Here is a 22031-nt window from a genome sequence, read left to right as displayed (position 1 = left end):
CATCATCTGTAGGGTTGTTATATGAATTGCTTTTTCAAATAGCATGGCGTTTTATTGACTACGATTTTGAGCCTGTCTCATGATTCATTGCATACATTGGCAAGAAATTGATCGGGGTTGGGGTAGGATGTATGATTTTATGAAAGCAAAGCTTACGGTCTTTTATGGCAATGTGTGATGTATGACAGTAGTAATGCATACAGCTTTTTAGAAAAGTATGTGTTATTTGCAGTGTTGAATGGATTTATCTGAACCTGGGATAGAAAGTAAAACTAATATCAACATAAATCTTAAGTACTAGTCTTTCCTTAATTTTTAGAAGGCTAAGAAATAAAGATACCAAGCATTTTGGTGTTTGGTGACATGTGAACACTGAGTAATTATTGTTATTCATTTATTAGTATTTGTAACTAGATAGAATGGTAGAACCAAATGCAAATTCATTAATTATGCTAGTTTTAGATCATCCACTATCATTCATATAACATTGTCAAGGGACCTAACTACTGCCTTAATTTTATGGATATTTAAAGTTGTATGCTTTGGAACTACTCTGTGCTCTTCTAATACGACTATATTTATTAGCAGTCCATTAATGCAGGACACTAAGTTCAGAAGACTGTTTTGCATAGACCGTTGAAGGCAATGTAGAATACTAAATTGGGCTACTGTTTAAAATTCAAATGAACTGAAGGAAGTTTAATTAAACTGAAATAGTATTTAAAAGCATACACTGGTAGAATTCTCTAATTTACCTTGGCAAATGGGTTATGTTGAACTCTAATAACTGGATAAGGTAAGATCCATTATTTTAGAGGCAAAGTATAAATATGTATGTGAGTTGTACAAGGTAACATTAAAATGCAATAATTTATTTTTTGTTACCATTCTCACTGTTCCCCTTTCTCACTGACTTTCAGTTATAGCTTAGTAGTTAAAATAGTGTGTGACCTGTAACAGCTCAAACTTAAAAGGAGGGATGAAATGACATTCCTTGGCCCTAAATGCAAATTGTGTCCCACAAGCTGGATTGTAGCTCTTCTCTCAGAAAATGTGTGGGTCTCCTGTTGATATTAAATTGGCATCTAGATTAGGCGCAGTCTTAGGATAACTGTTTGCTCTTAGGTTTCGCTAAATTTATATATTTGCTGCACAGTTGAGAAACTTTGTTTTCACCTAAGTAGTGTTTTTTTTTAAAAAACCTTTTTAGAAATCTGAAATCTCTGATCTTTGCTTTAAAAAGAAATCTCAAGGTACATTAAATCTTATTTGCAGTGGTTGAGCACTCGTCCTTACTGAGGTTGCTTATTTCTGATATACTGTGTGTATCCTTAATGTATAGCTAGTTTTAAAAATGAAATACAATTTAACATTAGCTTTTTAATTTACTTTGGATTTTGGGGTCTTGTATTAATAGTCTCAGGGTCAGTATTATAATACTATAGAAATTGTGTTGTGTCTTAGCTTTATATTTTAATGCTACTTTTAGTTTATGTATCTCATTGCTGATGTCTTTTCCCCATGAAGATTAGAATTTGTGAAGAATGGTCAGATGCAAGCATGCATCAAGGATTTGTTGAGCATCTATAAATGTGGCTATTTAAGTTAATTAAAATTCTGTTCCTCAGTCATACTAGCCACATTTTAAGTGTTCAGTAGGTACACGTGGCTAATGGCTGCTGTATTAGACAACACAGATGAAGAACAATTTCATCATTGCAGGGTTGCCTCACAGTTCTTACCTTCTGAGGGGTTGATGGATGTAAACAAATACATAATGTCAGTGCTAAGAGGAAAGGTGAATGTAAAGCAGGGTAAAGAGAGAATAAGTGCTGGAACAGAATGAGGGGGAGCTATTTTAAATAGGTGGTCAAGAAATAGTTTCATGACTTTCGAATGGCATTGAATGAAGTTAAAGGAGTAAGTCTTGTGAAGACCTGTGGGAAGAACCTTCCAAGCATAGGAAACAGCAAGTGTAAAGCCCCTGAAGTGAGAACAGATTTGTCATATTTGAGGAATGACAGGAAAGCCTGTACAAGTGAGGTGCTAGGAGAATGGTAGAAGATGAGTGAGAAAAAGTGACAGTGGCCAGATCATGTGGGACCCTATGGTCCATGGTAACAAGTTTGGATTTTAACCTGAGTGTGATGAAAAGACAGTGGAGGGTTTGCAGCAGGGAAGTGGGGTGATTTGAATTATGTTTATTTAACTTTAATATGTTGAATGTGCAAATAGAACACTAGTGAACTTCCCTGTGGTCAGCATCCAGCTCTAGCAGAACTGTGGAGCCCAACCTCATACCATCCATCCTGAGGATGACCAGTCCTGCCCTACATGTACACTATTCCCTTTCTCCCTTCCTGTATTATTTTGAAACATGATTTATATTTTAAAAGATCACCATGGCTGCTATGTGGAGAATTGACTTTTGAGGAGGGCAAGAGGAAAAGTAGGGAGACAGTTGGGAGGCTATTGCAGTAATCTAGGTAAGAGGGGTTGATTGGAGTAGAATGGTAACTAGTGACCGAAGCTATGAGAAGCAGCTGGATTCTGATAAAGCCAGTGGGACTGCTGATGTGCATAGCAAAGGAAAGAGAAGCAAGGATAATGTCTTTGTTATGGTCCAAATGACAGTGTGACTGCTGGTGGGGAGAGTTCAGTTTATTTGTGTTAAATTTTTTGAGATTTATTTATTTTAGAGTGTGTGGGGGGTGGGGGTGAGAAGGAAAGAGAAACCCAAGTAGACCCCCCCACTGAGTGCGGACCCCCCTCCCCCCAGTGCGGGGCTCAGTCCCATGACCAATGAGGTCATGACTGAGCCAAAACCAAGAGTTGGGCGCTTAACCGACTGTACAACCCAGGCACCCCTATTCATATGTAGTTTAAGGTGCTTGTTAGAAGTCCAAAAGGACATGTTGAGTATACAATTATATATTAGCACAAAAAGAAGAATCCAGTAAAGGATACTAAGGCGCCGTTGGGAGACCAGCTATTTTAAACACCTCAAGTCCCACATCCCAAGAAACCCTTTAATCCCTGGCAAAATGAAATGGTTGGTTCTCTGGATAGGAGGAAATAAGAGTGTTGTAATCTGGAATTAGTGTTTAAGTAGGAGAGAGAGACAGATTTATGAATACTGCAAGAATTTTAGAGAAGTGCATTGCTTTGTGACAATGTTAAATACCTTTAATCAGAAATAATAGAATTGCTGGGAAATAGAATTATTGTATAAATAGAACACTACGTAGAAGACTTTCTGATATATTTTACAAATATTGCACTCGTGGTTCAAATTAAGAATTTTCTTACATCTTACTTTCTCCCTTTTTCTTCTCTTAAGTAGTAGATAAAATGCAAGTAAAGATAATTACTAAGCACCAAAAAGACCTATGGGTGAGAATTGGATGCCCTAATATTTTATTCTGATTTTAAAATTTATTTACATCTTCTATCATGAGCAAAAGGTATATTATAATGGTAAATTTATAGTTGAATATTAACAAGTAGTCAAATTTCTGCTTAAATTTGGTTATTTTTACATAATTGTTTCTTGTAGATTTTCTAATATTCGCTTATTTTAATAGGAGTCGTGGCTTCGAAAGAATTATCTTGTTGATTTCAAGCATCATTTTATGAGTCATTTTCCATATGCCTTAAAAGAAATAACCAAGCACAAAAGGAAAGAGACAAATAAAAGGTATTGTGATTTCTTCCACTCTATGGACTTGCAAAATTTTTTAACCTGAAATTACCAAGAAATAATTAGCCTTAAACTGGAACTTTCTACACTGTGGGGGGTTCATATCTAAATTTTGTGAAATAAAACTAAAAAGAAGTAGTAGTATGGCTGACGTTGAACAAGTCACTTTAAGTCTTAAAATTCTGTTTTAATTTTAAAAAATGTCTAGTGAATATTTTATGCAAAGTGAATATCGGGTATCAAATTATGTAAATAAATTTAATAAAATTTGTTGACATAGGTAGTTTATTTGGGAGAGGTACTATGTAATCTCTGAGAGTATCTTAAAGGTCATCTAGTTGTATCATTTATATATGAGAAAACTGGTAGTGAAACTAATACCAGTATCAGGAAGAGGGATAATTGGAGAAAAATCGTTTTCTAAAACAGAAAGGCTTATGGATTAGAAGATGGAGTTTAAAATTGTAAGCCTGGAAGCTGTTTAAAATGTTTACCTCAAGTGAGAGCAAATAAATGTAAAATGAGTTATCGAATAAGATTTTTTTGCTTCTTGAGGTGGCCTGTGTTTCTGTAAACTGCCGCCTTAAAACCACTTCATTCATTTATAAATGCACGGCCTCCATAGTTTGGCTATTGTAAATAATGCTACAGTAAAGATGGGGTGTGTGTATCCCTTTGAATTAGTGTTTTTGTATTTTTGGTGTAAATACCCAATAGTGTGATTCCTGGATCATAGGGTAGTTCTAGTTTTAATTTTTTCAGGAACCTCCATACTGTTTTCCACAGTGGCTGCACCAGCTTGCATTCCCACCAACAGTGCATCTCTGCATCCTCACCACACTAGTTTCTTGTGTTTTTGATTTTAGCCATTCTGACAGGTGTGAGATGATATCTCATTGTAGTTTTGGTTTGCATTTCCCTGATGATGAATGATGTTGAGCATCTTTTCATGTGCCTGTTGGCCATCTGAATGTCTTTGGAGAAATTCTGTTCATGTTTTCTGTTCATTTTTAATTGGATTATGGATTATTTGTTTTTTAGGTATTGATTGTATCAGTTCTTTATACATTTTGGATACCAACCCTTTATTGGATATGTCATTTGCAAATACCTTCTACCATTCTGTAGGTTGCTTTTTAGTTTTGTTGGTTGTTGCCTTTTCTGTGCAGAAGCTTTATTTTGATGTAGTCCCAGTAGTTTACTTCTGCTTTTATTTCCCTTGCCTCAGGAAGCATATCTAGAAAAATGTTGTTACAGCCAATGTCATATTACTGCCTGTGCTCTCTTCAAGGATTTTTATGGTTTCAGATCTCACATTTAGGTCTTCAATCCATTTTGAATTTTATTTTTGTGTATGGTGTGAGAAAGTGGTCCAGTTTCATTCTTTTGCATGTAGCTGTTCAGTTTTCCCAACACTATTTGTTGAAGAGACTATCTTTTTCCCATTGTATATTCATTCCTCCTTTGTCGAGGATTAATTGATCATATAATTGTTGGTTTATTTCTGGTTTTTCTGTTCTCTTCATTGATCTATGTGTCTAATGCCATTATCATACTGTTTTACTACTGCTTTGTAATATAACTTGGAATATAACAAGAATTGTGTTACCTCTAGTTTTGTTTTTGTTTTTCAAGATTGCTTTGGCTATTCGAGGTCTTTTGTGATTCCTTACAAATTTTAGGATTGATTGTTGTAGTTCTGTGAGAAATACTGTTGGTATTTTGATAGGGATTGCATTAAATCTGTAGATTGCTTTGTGTAGTATAGACATTTTAACAATATTTGTTCTTCCAACCCATGAACATGGATGGAATATTTTTCCATTTTTTTGGCATTGTCTTGAATTTCTCTTATCAGTGCTTTTAAAGTTTTCAGAGTACAGGTTTTTCACACTCTTTGGTTAAGCTTGTTCCTAGATACTTTATTGTTTGTGGTGCAATTGTAAGTGGGATTGTTTTCTTAATTTCACTTTCTGCTTGCTTTATTATTAGTGTATTAGAATGCAACAGAGTTCTGTACATTGATTTTGTATCCTCTGACTTTACTGAATTGATTTATCAGTACTAGTAGTTTCTTGGTGGAGTCTTTAGGGTTTTCTATGTATAGTATCATGTCATCTGCAAATAGTGAGTGTTTTTCTTCTTTAACAATTTGGATGCCTTTTATTTCTTTATGTTGTCTAATTGCTGTGTCTAGGACTTCCATTACCATATTGAATAAAAGGGATGAGAGTGGAAATCTTTGTCTTGTTTTTGACCTTACGGGAAAAGCTCTCAGTTTTTCACCATTGTGTATGATGTTGGCTATGGGTTTTTCATATAAGGCCTTTATTATGTTGAGCTATGTTACTTTTAGACTTAACTTTTTTGAGGTTATTTATCATGAATGGATGTTGTACTTTGTCAGATGCTTTTTCTGCATCTGCTGAAATGAGCATAAAGGTTTTCATCCTTTAATTGATGTGATGTATCACATTGTTTTGCAAATATGTATTTTTTAACATTTCATTTTTTAAAAGTAGGCTTCACACTCAATGTGGGACTTGAACTCATGACCCCAAGATCAAGAGTACCATGCTCTACCAACTGAGCCAGCCAGGTGCTCCTTGTTTTGTGCATCATATATATATATTTTTTTTTTTTAATTTTTAAAGACTTTATTCATTTGAGAGAGTGAGTGAGAGATTAGAAGCAGGGGGAGCATCAGAGGGAGAGGAAGAAGCAGACTCCCCGCTGACCAGGGAGCCCAAAGTGGGGGTTGATTCCAGGACCTGGGATCATGACCTGAGCTGAAGGCAGACGTCCTACCGACTGAGCAACCCAGGCGCCTCTTGTTTGGCCAATGTTAAACCACTGTTGCCTTCTGGGAATAAATCCCACTTGATCATAGTATATGATTTTTTAAAAATATATTGTTAATTTGGTTTGCTGATATTTTGTTGAGAATATTTGCATCTATATTCATAAGAGATTGGCCTATAGTTCTCTTGTTTTGGTGGTGTCTTTATCTGGTTTTGGTATCAGGGTGATACTGGCCTCATGGAATGAATTTGGATTTTTTGGAATATTTTTTTGAAATAGTTTGCTAGAATTTGCCTGGGAAGCTGTCTGCTCTTGGACTTTTGTTGGGAGTTTTTTGATTACTGTTTCAATTTCATTGTGGGTAATTGGTCTAATCAGATTTTCTAGTTCCTGCTGTGTTAGGTTTGGTAGGTTATATGTTTCTAGGAATTTATCCATTTCTTCCCAGTTGTTCAACTTGTTGTTATATATGTTTTCATAATATCCCGTTACAGTTGTTTGTATTCCTTCCTTTCCCATTCCCTTCCTTTCGATTAGAGAGAGTGCACTTGGAGGGTAGAGGAGGGTGGAGGGAGAGGGAGAGAGAGAATCCCAAGCAGGCTCCACGCTCAGTGCAGAGCCCAACAGGGAGAGCTTGATCTCATGACCCTGAGATCATGTACTGAGCCGAAATCAGGAGTCAGATGCCCAGCTGACTGAGCCACCCAGGAGCCCCTACAGTTGTGTGTATTTCTGTGGTGTGGGTTGTTTTTTCTCCATTTTCATTAGTAATTTTATTTGGGTCTTCTCTCTCTCTTTCTTTTTCTTTTTGATGGGTATTAGAAGTTTATCAGTTTTGTTGATTTTTTTCGAAGAATCAGTTCTTGGTTTCATTAGATCAATTTTTAAAAAAATTTCTACACCATTTATTTCTGCTGTAATCTTTATTATTTCTTTCCTTTTGCTGGCTTTGGGTTTTGTTGTTCTTTTTCTGGCTTGAAGTATAAAGTTAGGTGGTTTGAGATTTCTCTTGCTTCTTGAGGTAGGCCTGTGATTCTATAAACTGCCTTCTAAAAACCACTTTTTGCTGCATCCCAAAGATTTTGGACCTTTGTGTTTTCATTTTCATGTAATTTTTTATGTCTTTTTGATTTCTTGGTTTGACCCATTCATTGTTTAATGGCATGTTATTTAACCTTCATGTATTTGTGCCCTTTTCAGATCTTTTCTTGTGGTTGCTTTCTAGTTTCATAGCACTGTGGTCAGAAAAGATGCATGGTATGACTTGGGTCTTTCTGAGTTTGTTGACTTGTTTTATGGTCTAATATATGATCTATTCTGGAAAGTGTTCCGTGTGCCCTTGAGGAGGATGTGTATTCTGTTTTAGGATGGAATGTTCTGAATGTCATATTTGCTAATCCATCTGGTCCAGTGTTTCAAAGCCACTTTTTCCTTACTGATTTTCTGTTTGCATGAACTGTCCATTGATGTGAATGGGGTGTTAGAGTCCTCTATTGTTATTGTATTACTATCAGTTATTCCTTTTATGTTTGTCATTAACTGTTTTATGTATTTGGGTGTATGAATATTTACAACTGTTAATGTCCTATTGTTGGATTGTCCCCTTTAATTATAATGTCCTTCTTTGTCTTTTGTTACAGTCTTTGTTTTAAAGTCTGTTTTGTCCAATGTAAGTATTGCTACCTTGGCTTTCTTTTGGCATCCGCTTGCATGTTAAATATTTCTCCATCCCCTCGCTTTCAATCTGTAGGTGTCTTTGGGTCTGAAATGAGTCTTTTGTAGGCATCATATAGATGGGTCTGGTTTTTTTAGCCACTTTGTCACCCTGTGTCTTTTGGTTGGAGCATTTAGTTCATTTACATTCAAAGTAATTACTGAGAGGTATGTACTAAATTGACATGTTGTTACTTGTTTTGTGGTTGTTCCTGGAGATTTTCTCTGATCCTTTCCCTTGCTCTCTTTCATGGTTTGTTGGCTTTCTTTAGTGATGTACTTGGGTTCCTTTCTCTTTATTCTTTGCGTATCTATTACACATTTTTGATTTGTGGTTACCATTAAATTTGTACATATCTTCTGGATATAGGAGTTTATATTGTTAGTTGCTTAAGTTTAAACCTGTGCTTTACTCTTCTCCCTCCCATGTTTCAGGTATATGGTTTCATATAAAATATCCTTTTATTTTATGAGTCCTTTGATTGATTTTTTTTTTTTAAATATTTTACTTATTTATGTATTTATTTGACAGCACAAGCAGGGGGAGCGGCAGGCAGAGGGAAAGGGAGAATCAGACTCCCCGCCGAGCAGGGATTCCCCACGTGGGGCTTCATCCCAGGACCCTGGGATCATGACCCGAGCCAAAGGCAGATGCTTAACCGACTGAGCCAGCCAGGTGCCCTCCCTTGACTGATTTTTACAAATATATTTATTCTTATTGCTTTTTTGTTTTTACTATTTATTTATTTATTTATTTATTTATTTAAGGGAGAGTGCAAGAGTGCTCCTGCAAGAGCAGTGGCAGAGGGTTAGAGGGGCAGAGGGAGAGAAACTCAAGCAGACTCTGGTGAGCATGGAGTCCTATGCCAGGCTCGATCTCTTGACCCAGAGATCATGACCTGAGCCATAGTCAGGAATCAGATGCTCAACTGACTGAGCCATCCGGGAACCCCTTTTTTATACTCTCACTTATGGTCTTCCTTTCCACTCAGAGTCCTCTTTAATATTTCTTATAAGGCTGGTTTACTGATGATGAACTACTTTAGTTTTTGTTTGTCTGGGAAACTCTTTTATCTTTTCTTCTATTCTGAATGATAGCCTTGCTGGATAGAGTGTTCTTGGCTGCACATTTTTCCGTTTCAGTACTTTGAATATATCTTGCCCCACTCCCTTCTGGCCTGCAAAGTTTCTGCTGAAAAATCCACTGATAGCCTTATGGGATTTCCCTTGTATGTAACTGTCTTTTTTTTCTCTTGCTGCTTTTAAAATTTTGTCTTTATCGCTAGTTTTTGCATTTTAAATACTCTGTGTCTTGGTGTGGATGGCCTTGGGTTGAGTTTGGGGGGCGGGGATTGCTGTGTTTCCTGGATCTGAATCTCTTTTTCCTTCCCCAGATTAGGGAAGTTTTCAGTTATTATTTCTTCAAATAAATTTTCTCCCTTTTCCCTCTCTTCTGAGATCCCTGTAATGCAGATGTTATTATGCTTGATGGAGTCACCGAGTTCCCTAAGACTTCTCAGTTTGCATAATTTTCTTTCCTTTGCTCAGCTTGTTATTTCTGTTACTCTGCCTTCCAGGTGGTTACTTTATTCCTCTGCTTCATCTAGCCTGCTATGTCTTTCATCAAGTGTATTTTAAATTTCATTTACTGTGTTCTTGATCTCTAATTGGTTCTTTATAATCTCTGTATTAAGGGTCTCTGTGATGTCCTCCACTCTTCCTAGTGTAGTATTTTCATGATCGTTATTTGAAATTCTTTATCAGGCATATTACTTATGTTTGTTTCACTTTGGACTCTTGCTGTGGTTTGCCTTATGAAGAAGAGGTCCTGTAGTGCCCTGCATTGCAATGTGCCTTGTTTCCTAGGGCTTGGCGCTTCAAGGAGGGTCTCCTATGTGTGTTGCTTGTGCTCTCCTGTTGAGTCTTGGCCTCTTTCCTTCAGCATAGTTTACATAGGCTCTCTTGGCGTATTGTGTGCAGTGTTTGATCCCCGGCAGGGGTGGGGCATGTTTTAACACGTTTTAACAAGGTCTGTGGTGGTCTGCTTGTAAAAGTCTGCCATTGCTAGAACTGAAGTCCTCCTGGGTGTCAGGATATGTGGCATTGTCAGGGTTTGTGCTGGGCTGCTGGGGGGGGGGGACTTTAGCGCTGGGACTCAGAACAGTGTGACTGGGAAGAGCATATCTGCTGAAGGTGGGGATGGGGTGTAGTGGAAGGGTGGGATGTGAGGAAACTTGGTGGAAGCAAGTTCGTAGTGTTGGCACCACGCTGGTTCCTGCAGGTGGCCATTGTTTTTGCTGGTGGGTGGGGAGGGAAGTGGCACCTGCCATGTCCTTTTTTCCTGGATTCTCCCCGTGGTTCCTCCCTCTCTTTGCACTTTCCCTCCTATCGGCCTCTGGAGTTTTCCACTTGCTGTTTCTGCACTATATCTGCAGGGGCTGTTTGCTGTCTCTTTTATCGTTGAACTCTGCTTCCTAATGCCTTCTGGGCTCTCACAGAGCCGAGTCCGCCAATTTTAAAAATTCTAGGCTTTAAGTCCTGCTGGTTTTGAGAACTCATGAAATCTGGCCCCTCGCACTTTCGAAGGCAAATATTCTGTAGATTCATCCTCCCTGTTCGTGGATTTCCCAGTGTGAAAGTCTGTTTCCTGCCCTTCTCCATGCCACCAGCTCCCCCTCCATTGTGTCAAATGGCCATGGTCCTTTTTGCTTCCAGACTGTCTTTGCCCTTCCTGTTTTCTTTAATGTGGCACCTTCCTTGACTTTGGTTGTGGAATTTGTTCTGCCAGTCTTCGGGTGGTTTCCTGGGTAGTGTACACTGATATGGGTGTTATCTAGTTGAATCCATGGGAGGAGGCGAGCTTAGGTCCTCCTATTCTGTTGTCTTCCCAGCTGACTTTGCAGTTGTGGAACTTTTAGCAAAAATAGATTGGCAATATAACTAGCTTATTCTTCAGAAGATTTCCCAGGGATTCATTTTCAGGGACTTTGGACCGCTCTTTTATTTCCATTAGGAGCTGCGTTGAATACCTAGCAGATAACCTGTGGAGGGCAACACAAGTTACAGGAGACAACATTGGCTTCAGCCAGTAGTCTTCAGTAGTCTTCACACTTATTCATGTAACCCCAGTTAATTTTTGACCTGATGCCTGAGTTTTTCATCTTCAGTTAAAATACAGTTACAAAGGATATTACTGATTTTTATTGTGGTAGAATACACATAACATGAAATTTGACCTTTTTAATCATTTAAAGTGTATGGTTCAGTAGTATTAAGTGTATTTACATTGTTATGCAGCCATCACCACCATCCATTTCCAGAACTTTTTTCATCTTACCAAACTGGAAGTCTGTACACATAAAACAATAACTCACCATGGTCCCCTATCACCAGCTCCTGGGAACCACTGTTCTACTTTTTGTTTCTATTAATTTGGCCCTTCTGGGTACCTCGTGTAAGCAGAACCAGAAAGTATTTTTCCTTTTGCGTCAGGCTTAATTTCACTTAGGAAAATGTCTTCAAGGTTTATCCATATTGTAACATGTACCAGCATTTTTTCCCTTTTTTTTAAAAATAGATTTTGTTTTTTAGAGCAGTTTTAGTTTCACAGTAAAATTGAGCAGAAAGTACAGAATTGTCAAGTACTCCTGCACCCAGAAATACACAGCTTTCCTCACTGTCATCGTCCTGCACCAGAGTTAAACATTTGTTATAATCTATGAACCTACAGTGACGCATCATTTTCATCCCAAATCCATAGTTTACCTTAGGGTTCACTGTTGGTGTTACAAATTTTGTGGGTTTTGACAAATATATAATGATATCTATCCACCATTATAGTATCATATAGGATAGTTACACTGTTCTAAACATCCTTTGTTCTCTGCCTATTCATCCTTCCCTTCCCCATGTTTTTTTCATGACTTGAGAGCTCTTTTTTTTTTTTTTTTTTTTTTTTTTACGTGCTAAGTAATGTTCCGTTGTGTGGATGTGTCACAGTTTATGTATCCATTCACCTACTTACTGAAGGACCTCTTGGTTGCTTCCAAGTTTTCCCTCCTTTTTAAGGCTAAATAATACTCATTATATGTATATACTATATTTTGTTTATCTCTTTATCTGTCAGTGGATGTTTGGGTGGTTTCCACCTTTTGGTTAATGCGAATAATGCTGTTGTGAACATTGGTCTTCAAATGTCCAGTTGAGTCCCTGTTTTTAATTCTTTCGTTTATATCAAATGCTATAATTTTGTCATTGGAAATGTTGACATTAAAAAAAATGCAGTGTAGTCCTCTCTAAGAAAACTTTTTTCTTCTTTTTTTTTTTTAAGATCTTATTAGAGGGGCGCCTGGGTGGCTCAGTCGTTAAGCGTCTGTCTTCGGCTCAGGGCGTGATCCTGGAGTTCTGGGATCAGGCCCCATGTCAGGGTCTTCCACTGGGAGCCTGCTGCTTCCTCTCCCACTCCCCCTGCTTGTGTTCCCTCTCTCACTGGCTGTCTCTCTCTCTCAAATAAATAAAATCTTAAAAAAAAAAAGATCTTATTAGAGAGTGTGAGCAGGGGTGGGGGAGAGGGAGAAGCAGGCTCCCCACTGAACAGGGAGCCTGATGCTGGGCCCTATTCCAGGACCCTGAGATTATGACTTGAGCTGAAGGCAGACGCTTAACTGACTGAGCCACCCAGGCACCCCTCTTTCTTTTTTTTTTTTAAAGATTTTATTTATTTTAAAGAGAGTGTGCGAGTAGGAGGAGGGGCATAGGGAGACTGGAGAGAGAGACTCTCAAGCAGACTCCACACTGAGGACAGAGCCCTATGTGGCGCTTGATTTCATGACCCTGAGATCATGACCCAAGCTGAAACCAAGAGTTGGACACTTAACCAACTGAGCCACCCCGGCACCCGTAAGAAAACTTTCTTTTTGTGCTCAAAATTTATTAATCTATGTGGTCATTATTCCAACAAGGTAATTCTAATATGTACTGGGAACAAATACTGTGACCGAAATAACATGAGTTCCCTCCTTGGTAGGTTACATATAGAGATTATACCAGGTGGAGTTGACACAATGGAACCTATTTGCTGCAAATAAGATCATGGGGAATAATTTCCAAAGCTGTGACTCCCTGAGTGTGGGTGACCGGGTTCTTTTTATTTAAGGTTTAGGATGAATATTCAGAAAGGGGAGCTTTGTCATCACATGTAAAGGCAAGCATAAGTTTGTGCAGACATACTTAGGAAACATGCCTGTATATGCATACTCTATTATGAACCTTGTACCCCTCCTGGGGTGGAGACTTCAACATTATAATGAAGCTGAGGTAACTGTCAGACAGGAGAAAGGGCTTCGGGCAAAGTCTTAGGATATACACTGGATGGGGTCTTGAGCTCCGTATTTTGGGTAAAGAATGCTGGGCCTTACTTTTGAAATAGCACTGCGAGTTTCACTGCTGATTGATGGTTTCTGTTATGGTTAGCCTATTTACTGGCCTGTTAGAGACTGTTAGTTTTTGCATTCCTTTAGTCCCCTTAAAATTCTTAATTACTGAGGTTTTTGTATTGCTTTGTAATTCTGACACCTCCTAGGATGTGTTGTTAAGAAGTGTGCTTAGGTTAGTAGAGCCAGTGGCATATTGATCAGGGAAAATAGGAAAATAGCTGAGGACCAAAAATGACTTCTCTTGTGTCGTGAAAGCTGTGTCTTGTCTTTCTTCTTTTGGGGGTCCCAAATCTTTCTGTTTACCATACAGCTAAGTCTTGCCTTTGGCCTACAAATCAACTTGTGAGAGGTTCACTGCTGACTACAGTAGTCTGCTAGTTGGGGAGATTTACTTGTATACTGGAAAAATTAGTCTATTTTTCGAGAGGTAATGGAGAGCTTTGATTTGGCCAGTTGAGGTTGATTAAGTGCTGGTTGGGTTGTTGGGAATTTATTGCAAAATGTGTTAGGAAAGATTGGTTTTCTGCTTTTGGTAGTGATGGAAGGTTTCTTTTAGAAATCGTATTTGTCTTTAAAAAGTGAGCTGTATTAAAGAAACATGGTAAATATTCAGACAGTATGTGAATGATTAAATTTTAGAAGAAATTTTTAGCAAATAGATTTCTTTGTGGGAAAATAAGGACAGAATAGGGCCAGAGAAAGTGTACCAGGAATTGAGTATTTAAGGAGGCAGAATTCAAAAGGAAATTGACTTGCAGTTTAATCTGTAGAAGAAATTTGAGTTTCCCTTAGTTAAATTGAATAGAAATGTTCGTTAGGCCAAAAGAAAAGATCATCTGAAACAGTACGAAGTTTATGTGGTAAAAAGGAAGTTTGTTGGATGTATCGTATGTAGAAAATTTTCCTAGCTGGTTTAAATAAGGGCGCCACTGAAGATCCAGAATCTGAAATTCTTCTTTTCTTTTTTTTCTTTTTCAGACTCTAAAATTCTTAGGGATGGGTATTACTTTGGGAGAACCTTAAGATAAAGGAACAGAACAAACTAGGTTGGGGATGGGGGAGGGAAGCTTCCTGGGATAGCCTTTAAACAGTAAACCATTGTTGCTGTTGTGAGACAGAGTTAGCTGGCTTACTCTTACTGTCATTTATCTAAAACAGCAGTTCTCAAAGTGTGGTCTGTGAACTCTGGGGTCTATAAAGTCAGAACTATTTCACAATTAAGACATTATTTGCCTTTTTGACTTTTCTGACATTTGCACTGATGGTACAAAAGCAGTGGTGGGTAAAACTGCCAGTATCTTAGCATAAACTAAGGCAGTGGCACCAAACCGTACTAGTAAAACATTGTATTCTTCATCACCGTGCACTCACAGTTTAAAAGAACAATCCAGAGCCAGTTTCACTTAAAAAGGTGCTTAATGAAGCAGTAAAAATTACTAATTTTATTAAGTCACGACCCTCGAGAACACATTTTTTTTCATATTCAGTGTGTTGAGATGGGGAAACTGGGGTAAAATATTTTGCCTGCATACACAGGATGATGGCTGTCTCAAGAAATACATTTTTGTATTTATTCTACTTGTGAGTACTTTCCTGTGACAGACACAATTTTAACTTGGAAGAATGACTGACAGACAAACTACGGTTGTTCAGACTTGGGTATTTGGCAGTTATTTTCTCAAAATAAACAAAGAGCCTATTAATTCCAAGGATAACAACTGACAGTATTTGTGCCAATGATAAAATTCGAGCTTTCCATCAAAAATTAGTATTTTGGAGAACTTGTATCCACTACCTGAGTTTTATTCATGTATTTTCTATTTTTTTGCTCTTCATTTTTCACATATCTGTTTCCACCCATCTGGGATCATTTAGAATCTACTGGAGGTTATATTTTGTTTTGTCTAAAAATATTATTTTTCCTTCATTTCTGAAGAGTGTTTTAGCAGAGTGTAGTACTCTAGGTTTGGCAGTTTTCTTCTTTGTGCACATTGACAACACTTTACTGTCTGCTGATTTTCGTTGCTGTATTAAGAAGTCAGCTATGAGTCTAACTGTTGTTACTTTACAAAATTCCTGTTCCCACTCCCCATGATTTATCTTTTTATAATTTCTGCAGTTTCACAATGATATATCCAGGTGGGTTTTTTGTTTTTGTTTTTTTAATTTTTTATACTCCTTGGGATTCAGTGAACTTCTTAAATCTGAGATCTTAAATCTTGAATGAAATGTCTTTAAATAGATCTAGGACATCCTGATTATCTTCAAAAAAAATTACTGTTTATAGTCTTGTATCTCTCGTTTTTCCTTTTCTATTCCCACGAACCACACATCTGAAATAAGTTTTCAACCGTGTTACTCATGTGGTTGCAGAATTAATTTTAGTGCCCTTAGCCTCCCTCTTTGTAATCTGGTTCCATTTTACCTTTCCAAGCTCATTTGTCATTCCTAAGCCTACATTTGATGCTCTGATAGCACCAAATTTCTTTATTTCCCTTCCCATGTATTCTTGGTTCTTCACTACTGTGTCCTTGCTCGTGCTTGATCTAGGATTAACCTTTTCCTTTAAAATTAGATTTTTTATTTTAATTAACTTTACATTTTTTGAAACCTGAAATAAATAGGCTCTGCTGTTGAATGTTCCAGTCTCAAATATGTATTTATATTCTAAGTTGCAGTTTCTGTTTTTATTGAAAGTATTTGAGATTTTTTAAATTTGAGATTTATTTATTTTTTTAAAGATTTTATTTATTTATTTGACAGAGACAGCCAACGAGAGAGGGAACACAAGCAGGGGGAGTGGGAGAGGAAGAAGCAGGCTCCTAGCGGAGGAGCCTGATGTGGGGCTCGATCCCATAACGCTGGGATCACGCCCTGAGCTGAAGGCAGACGCTTAACGACTGCGTCACCCAGGCGCCCCAAGATTTATTTATTTATTTATTTTTGAAATTTCTTTGAGGCTTTGAAAGAAATGTGTTTTATTTGGCTAGAAAAAACTGATTTTAATATGTTTAGCCTATAAGCTGTTTCAAAACAATGCTTATCTGGACCAGTCCCCTTATGTCGTACATAGGGAAATTGTGGCCAGGAGAAATTAGCGATTATGTGGTGAGGTAGAAGCAGAGTCAATCTACTGTGACCTACATCCAGATATAAGTATCTGCTTTAAAAAATCTTCAAGCATGTTGAGGTTCTCAAGTCTTATCTCCACATTACATTTAGGATTACCAGGCATTGTTACAAGGGCCTTTACTTTTTGTGTGAAGAGGAACTTGGGTAATGAACTGAGCAGTATACAGTGTAATTCATGTCTTCTTAACAGCCGTAAGGAATGGTTTAGTTATAAAAGAGTGGCCTAAACCTTGCCTCTATACCTGCCTTGTTGGCAATTTATTTTAGAAGGAAATATTTTGACCCATTTATAGATTATAAGTATTCTAAGTGAAGCAAGTATGGTAGATATAACACTTCATAGATGTATGTGTCTTTGTTTGTTTTTAGCATCAAGCATTGCACGGTTCTGTCCAATAATGTAGATCATCTGTTACTGAATTTAACGCTGTCTGATATCATGGTCTCCCTGGCAAATGCCTCGACTTTGCAGAAGGATTCCAATTGGATAGAAATGATAAGGAAATTTGTGACAGAGACCCTTGAAGATGGCTTTAGGCTAAATAGTAAGCAGCTGAACAGATTGCTTGGGGTATCATGGAGGTTAATGCAGATACAACCTAACAGAGGTAGGTGTTACTGCTTTGTCTTTCTTTAAGAGAGGAGTTCTTATGTATGTTCTTAGGGTCTAGCTTTGAATTAATGACTTTCAGACATTCCATGTAGTCAGGTTAATTACATTCAAGCCATAAAAGGTAGCTTGTATAATTATAAAGGACTGTCTACTTGAACACTGAAGTTTTTTATGGCTGAGTATCATTCCGTGAGTAGATCACTCTGAAGCAATATGGTAACATTTCTAGTGGATTACACACTTGAGTAAAAGAAGATAGGTATTATTAAGAGGAAATGCCATTGAGCCTAATGATGAAGAAATACCTTTTCTGGTCAGTTCGATTAGAAATTGAGTACTTTCCCTTTTATCTGTATGGAGCGAATCCTGCCTGTCTCTACCTTTCTTCTAGCCTGAAATGATGTCATACTAAGTTCTTTTTTAGTGTGATTTACTGATTCTTTTCACAAAGCTTTCCTGTTTGGTTCCCATCTTATTCATCTTTCTGATATCCTGGTCGTTGTCATTACTACATAGGTTTGTAGTCCTTTGGGAAAATTTATTCTGTAATCTCTGGTTGGTTTACTTTTATAGTGGGTCATTGCTACAGGACTTCGGTGGTAGTTATCAGTTTGTGACTAAGATCTGCCTTGTCATGGGAAGAAAGTAAAGTGCTTCTGTGCTTTTAGAGGAATTAGAGCTGGTGAAGAAACATTTTTGCTTCATATGCAGTTGTTTTTGTTTTTAGAGGCTACAGAGTCTCTCATCAAGGCAGTTTATACATTGTATCAGCAGAGAGGCCTTCTCCTTCCTGTTCGGACTTTGTTACTGAAGTTTTTCAGTAAAATCTATCAAAAAGAAGAACTGAGATCTTACAGAGTCAGGTAAAGTTTCATTTATTTTGCCTTTCTTTTTTTTTTGTGGGTTTTTTTTTTTTTTTTTTTTTTTTTTTTTGCCTATTTAAATAAGACAATAGGGTGGTAAATCTTTGGAGGAATTCACTTTTAATCTTGTTTGGTTACACATAAGAAAATATATAAAATTGTATAAAGAAGCATACATAGTAGTGCAAGTAATCTTTATGTATATTACCAAGCAGATGAAAGCCTGTTTGAGCTTGTATTTCCACTTGTCCACTTAACAGCTTACGGACAGTTGGAATAACCTGTAGCAGCCTCAGCCTTTTCTTCTGCTTTCCATAAAAATTATGGAGGTTGAACCACTAGCCCTTCATTACATGTTGGGTTATATGGTATAAGAATGATGACAATAGAAGATGAGAATGTTTCTGTCTAAATTTGGTGCTATCAAGTGAGATGGACAACACAAAGAGTGGAACTAAGGAATTAATTTTTTGATGTGAGTTTGAGGTATATTTCAGATAGAAGATATGTTTAGGCAAAAAATAAGGGTTGGGGATACCTCAGCATACATAGGCAGTTGAAATATATTTGAGTCTTTAGTACAAACCAGGTGCTTTTCAGAATTTAGCTAAATCTCATACTCCTGCTATGAGGTGTAGGTACTGTTACTTTTCGTTTTATGAGGAGGAAACTGAAGCTTAGGTTAAATAAGTTGGTGAGTGTTCTACAACTAATGGAAAACAGCTGAGACTTACGTTCAGGTCTGTGTGACAACAAAGGTCATGCTTAAATCATTAACCTCTTGAGGTGCAGCAAAAGTGATTGGAGCTTTACCAAGTACAAGTACAGTTGGCCCTTGAACAATGTGGGGGTTAGGGACACCGACACATACCCCCACTCCCCCACCCCCTGGCGCACAGTCAAAAATCTACGTGTAACTTTTGACTCCCCCACAACTTAACTACTAATAGCCGACTATTGATTAGAAGCCTTACCAGTAACAGTTGATAAACACATTTTATGTTACATATGTTATATTCATATTATATTCGTATTTTTTGTTACATATATTCTTATAGTTACACCTAACTTCTTAGGTGTAATTTTATATGTTACATATATTCTTACAGTTACACCTAACTTATAAGAAGAATATAATATTTTTGGTATTTCTAGGCTGTGCACTTTGTGAGGCTTCCAAATTGTTGCGGTTCTCCAAAAAATTTTCCAATACATTTATTGAAAAAATAAAAACTTCTGATAAGTGGACCCACACAGTTCAAACCCATGTTGTTCAAGGGTCAGCTGTGTACTGAAGAACTAAAATAACAGGTTTGAAGTCATTTAGTCTGGGAGCACCCTTTATTGAACGTATCAATGAGTTAATATAGTATAATAGCTAACAATTAAGATAAGTAGTACAAAGAGTAGTAGTGTCTGTGTTTTTTAAGATAAACATACAATTTAGATAGTGCCCCAAATTGCCTGATCTTTTAAATTTAGTGGATAAAACCCTGGAAAATGCTATAGCTGAATAAACGATGCTGCCATTCTTGTAGGCTCTCATATGTTCAAATGAGTACATGCGGTGTTCTTGGTAGATGATTTGTTACTCTATGGTTTATTCAAGTTAAAAAATTTTTTTTGTTTAAACTTACTTCCCTTGTCTTTGGAAATTACACTTTATCTTGTTCTTATTTGGTGTTTCTTAGATATCGTAGTAAGGTGTTATCCCGTTGGCTGGCTGGTTTACCATTGCAACTTGCTCATCTTGGTTCCCGAAATCCTGAGCTCTCAACACAGCTTATTGATATTATCCATACTGCGGCAGCACGAGCAAATAAAGAATTACTAAAAAGTTTACAAGCTTCTGCTCTGCGAATCTATGGTAAGAGTTTAACTGTGTAGGTAGCCATTGATCTACCCTGAATTAGGAAGGAAGTTTCTAAAGAGAATGCTTCAGGTTTGCCTTTCCTTTAAATTATTATAAATTGGTTATACCATGATTAAATCGCCAAAACAAAATAAAATTTCAAACAGTAAATTCATGTTCAATAGTAAGTATTTTTTTATTAGGATAGTTTTAGAAGGTTTAGTGGTTGTAGATGCTTCTTGGATTCTTCAGTTGTCTTTTCAGCCACCTGCTATTCACAATTCAAAACTGATCAGGAATTTCAAAAAAATTCTTTTGAAGCTTTGGCAACAAATTACTTCTTAATCATGATGGATATCATGTGTGATATATGTATATATATGTATATATAATTTATATTTATTATTGAGATGTGGCAGCAAATTACTTAATCGTAATGGATATCATGTATGATATATGGATATATATGTATATAGAATTTATATTTATTATTGAGATGTAGTTCACATACCATAAAATTTGCCATTTTACAGTGTACATTTCAGTGTTTTTAACATATTCCCAAAGTTGTGCAATCTGTCTGATTCCAGAATATTTTTATCACCCTAAAAAGAAACTATACCCATTAGTAGTCCTTCCCCATCTCCTGGCAGACAAATCTACTTTTCTGTCTCTATGGATTTGCCTGTTTTGAACATTTATTATAAGTGGAATTATATAATATGGGGCCTTTTGAATCTGGCTACTTAGTGTACTGTTTTCAGCATTCATGCACTGTAGCGTGCATGTATCTGAACTTTTTTTTTTTTTTTTTGCTGAGTACTAGTATTCCATTGTATGGATCTTTCACTGATATCTATCCATTCATTAAGAGATGGACATTTGGTTTGGTTCTACCTTTTTGGGGTTATATTTTTAAGTCTCTTTTTTTCAGTATTGCTTATGTGTAGTATCTTTTGCTTTAAATTAGGTTGATATTGTAACTGTCACTGTTTAGCAGAAGTGCATGTTTTTTACTGTTTTACTTTGTGTTCAATCCCTTTACCCCCATCGGAGTTCTTTCAGACATGACACTTGGATATTATGGAATTATTACAGTGTTAAATGTATCTTTAAATAATGATTATGTTCATTGTTTTACTTTAGAAAATAGTTTTAAGTTAAATATATGCTTTATATAAAACTTTTTTTAGGTAGTTGATATATTGGAATTCAGTTTAACAGTAAAAAGTAATCTGCTTTATTGATTTAATCTCTGTATGTCTTTTATAGTTGATTTTAATATGTGTACCTACCCCACTAGATCCACAAGAAGGCACTGTGGTGGTTCTCCCAGCAGAGTCTCAGCAGCGTTTGGTCCAGCTTGTATATTTTCTACCCAGTCTGCCTGCTGATTTACTTTCTCGGTTAAGCCGTTGCTGTATTATGGGAAGACTCAGTTCAAGTTTGGCTGCCATGCTTATCGGGATACTGCACATGAGGTAGCATCCTCAAGTGAGCTGTATTTGAAGTATATAGTCTTTTTCTCCATGCCTTTTACTGGCAGTGTGTAAACCACAGAACGCTTTTAAAGTTACATACTACTACTAACTTCATTTGCTCTTAATGCAACAATTAAAACTGTTGATACTATTGTTAGATACAGTAAGCTCACTAAAGTAAGACTGTTTCAAGTTTTTTAATAATTTGTATAGATAGAAATTGTCTATAATTGTATTTGTATAGATTTATACAGATTTGAAGTTATCAGAGCATGAAGTAAGGGTTCAATGGCAGGTGAGAGTACTGTGCTTACTTAAATCCTTTGGTATTATGCAATTGTGATAACAGACCTTCTTTTTGGAGACCTACAGATTTAATGTAGCTGTTGAAATACATACGTTTGTGGACTCAGACAAGGAATCACTTGAAATCTCTTTGT

At 36.8% G+C, this 22031-nt stretch overlaps 1 protein-coding gene across 2 annotated transcripts in view; it reads left to right on the top strand.

Annotated features, from left to right (window-relative positions):
* The window catches only part of TEX10 (testis expressed 10), a 57963-nt gene that overhangs the window by 8771 nt on the left and 27161 nt on the right, over positions 1–22031 (top strand). For both annotated transcript variants that reach the window (XM_026506134.4, XM_057313624.1), the window contains exons 5-9: positions 3585–3697; positions 17152–17390; positions 18123–18258; positions 19950–20125; positions 21414–21591. In XM_026506134.4, coding sequence (XP_026361919.2) covers positions 3585–3697; positions 17152–17390; positions 18123–18258; positions 19950–20125; positions 21414–21591 — 842 coding nt within the window. The remainder of the gene's footprint in view (positions 1–3584; positions 3698–17151; positions 17391–18122; positions 18259–19949; positions 20126–21413; positions 21592–22031) is intronic.

Source organism: Ursus arctos, unplaced genomic scaffold, assembly GCF_023065955.2.
Source record: "Ursus arctos isolate Adak ecotype North America unplaced genomic scaffold, UrsArc2.0 scaffold_18, whole genome shotgun sequence".
Lineage (NCBI taxonomy): Eukaryota > Metazoa > Chordata > Mammalia > Carnivora > Ursidae > Ursus > Ursus arctos.
The sequence above is the reverse complement of the archived record's forward strand: the minus strand, read 5'-3'. Positions and strand labels throughout refer to the sequence as shown.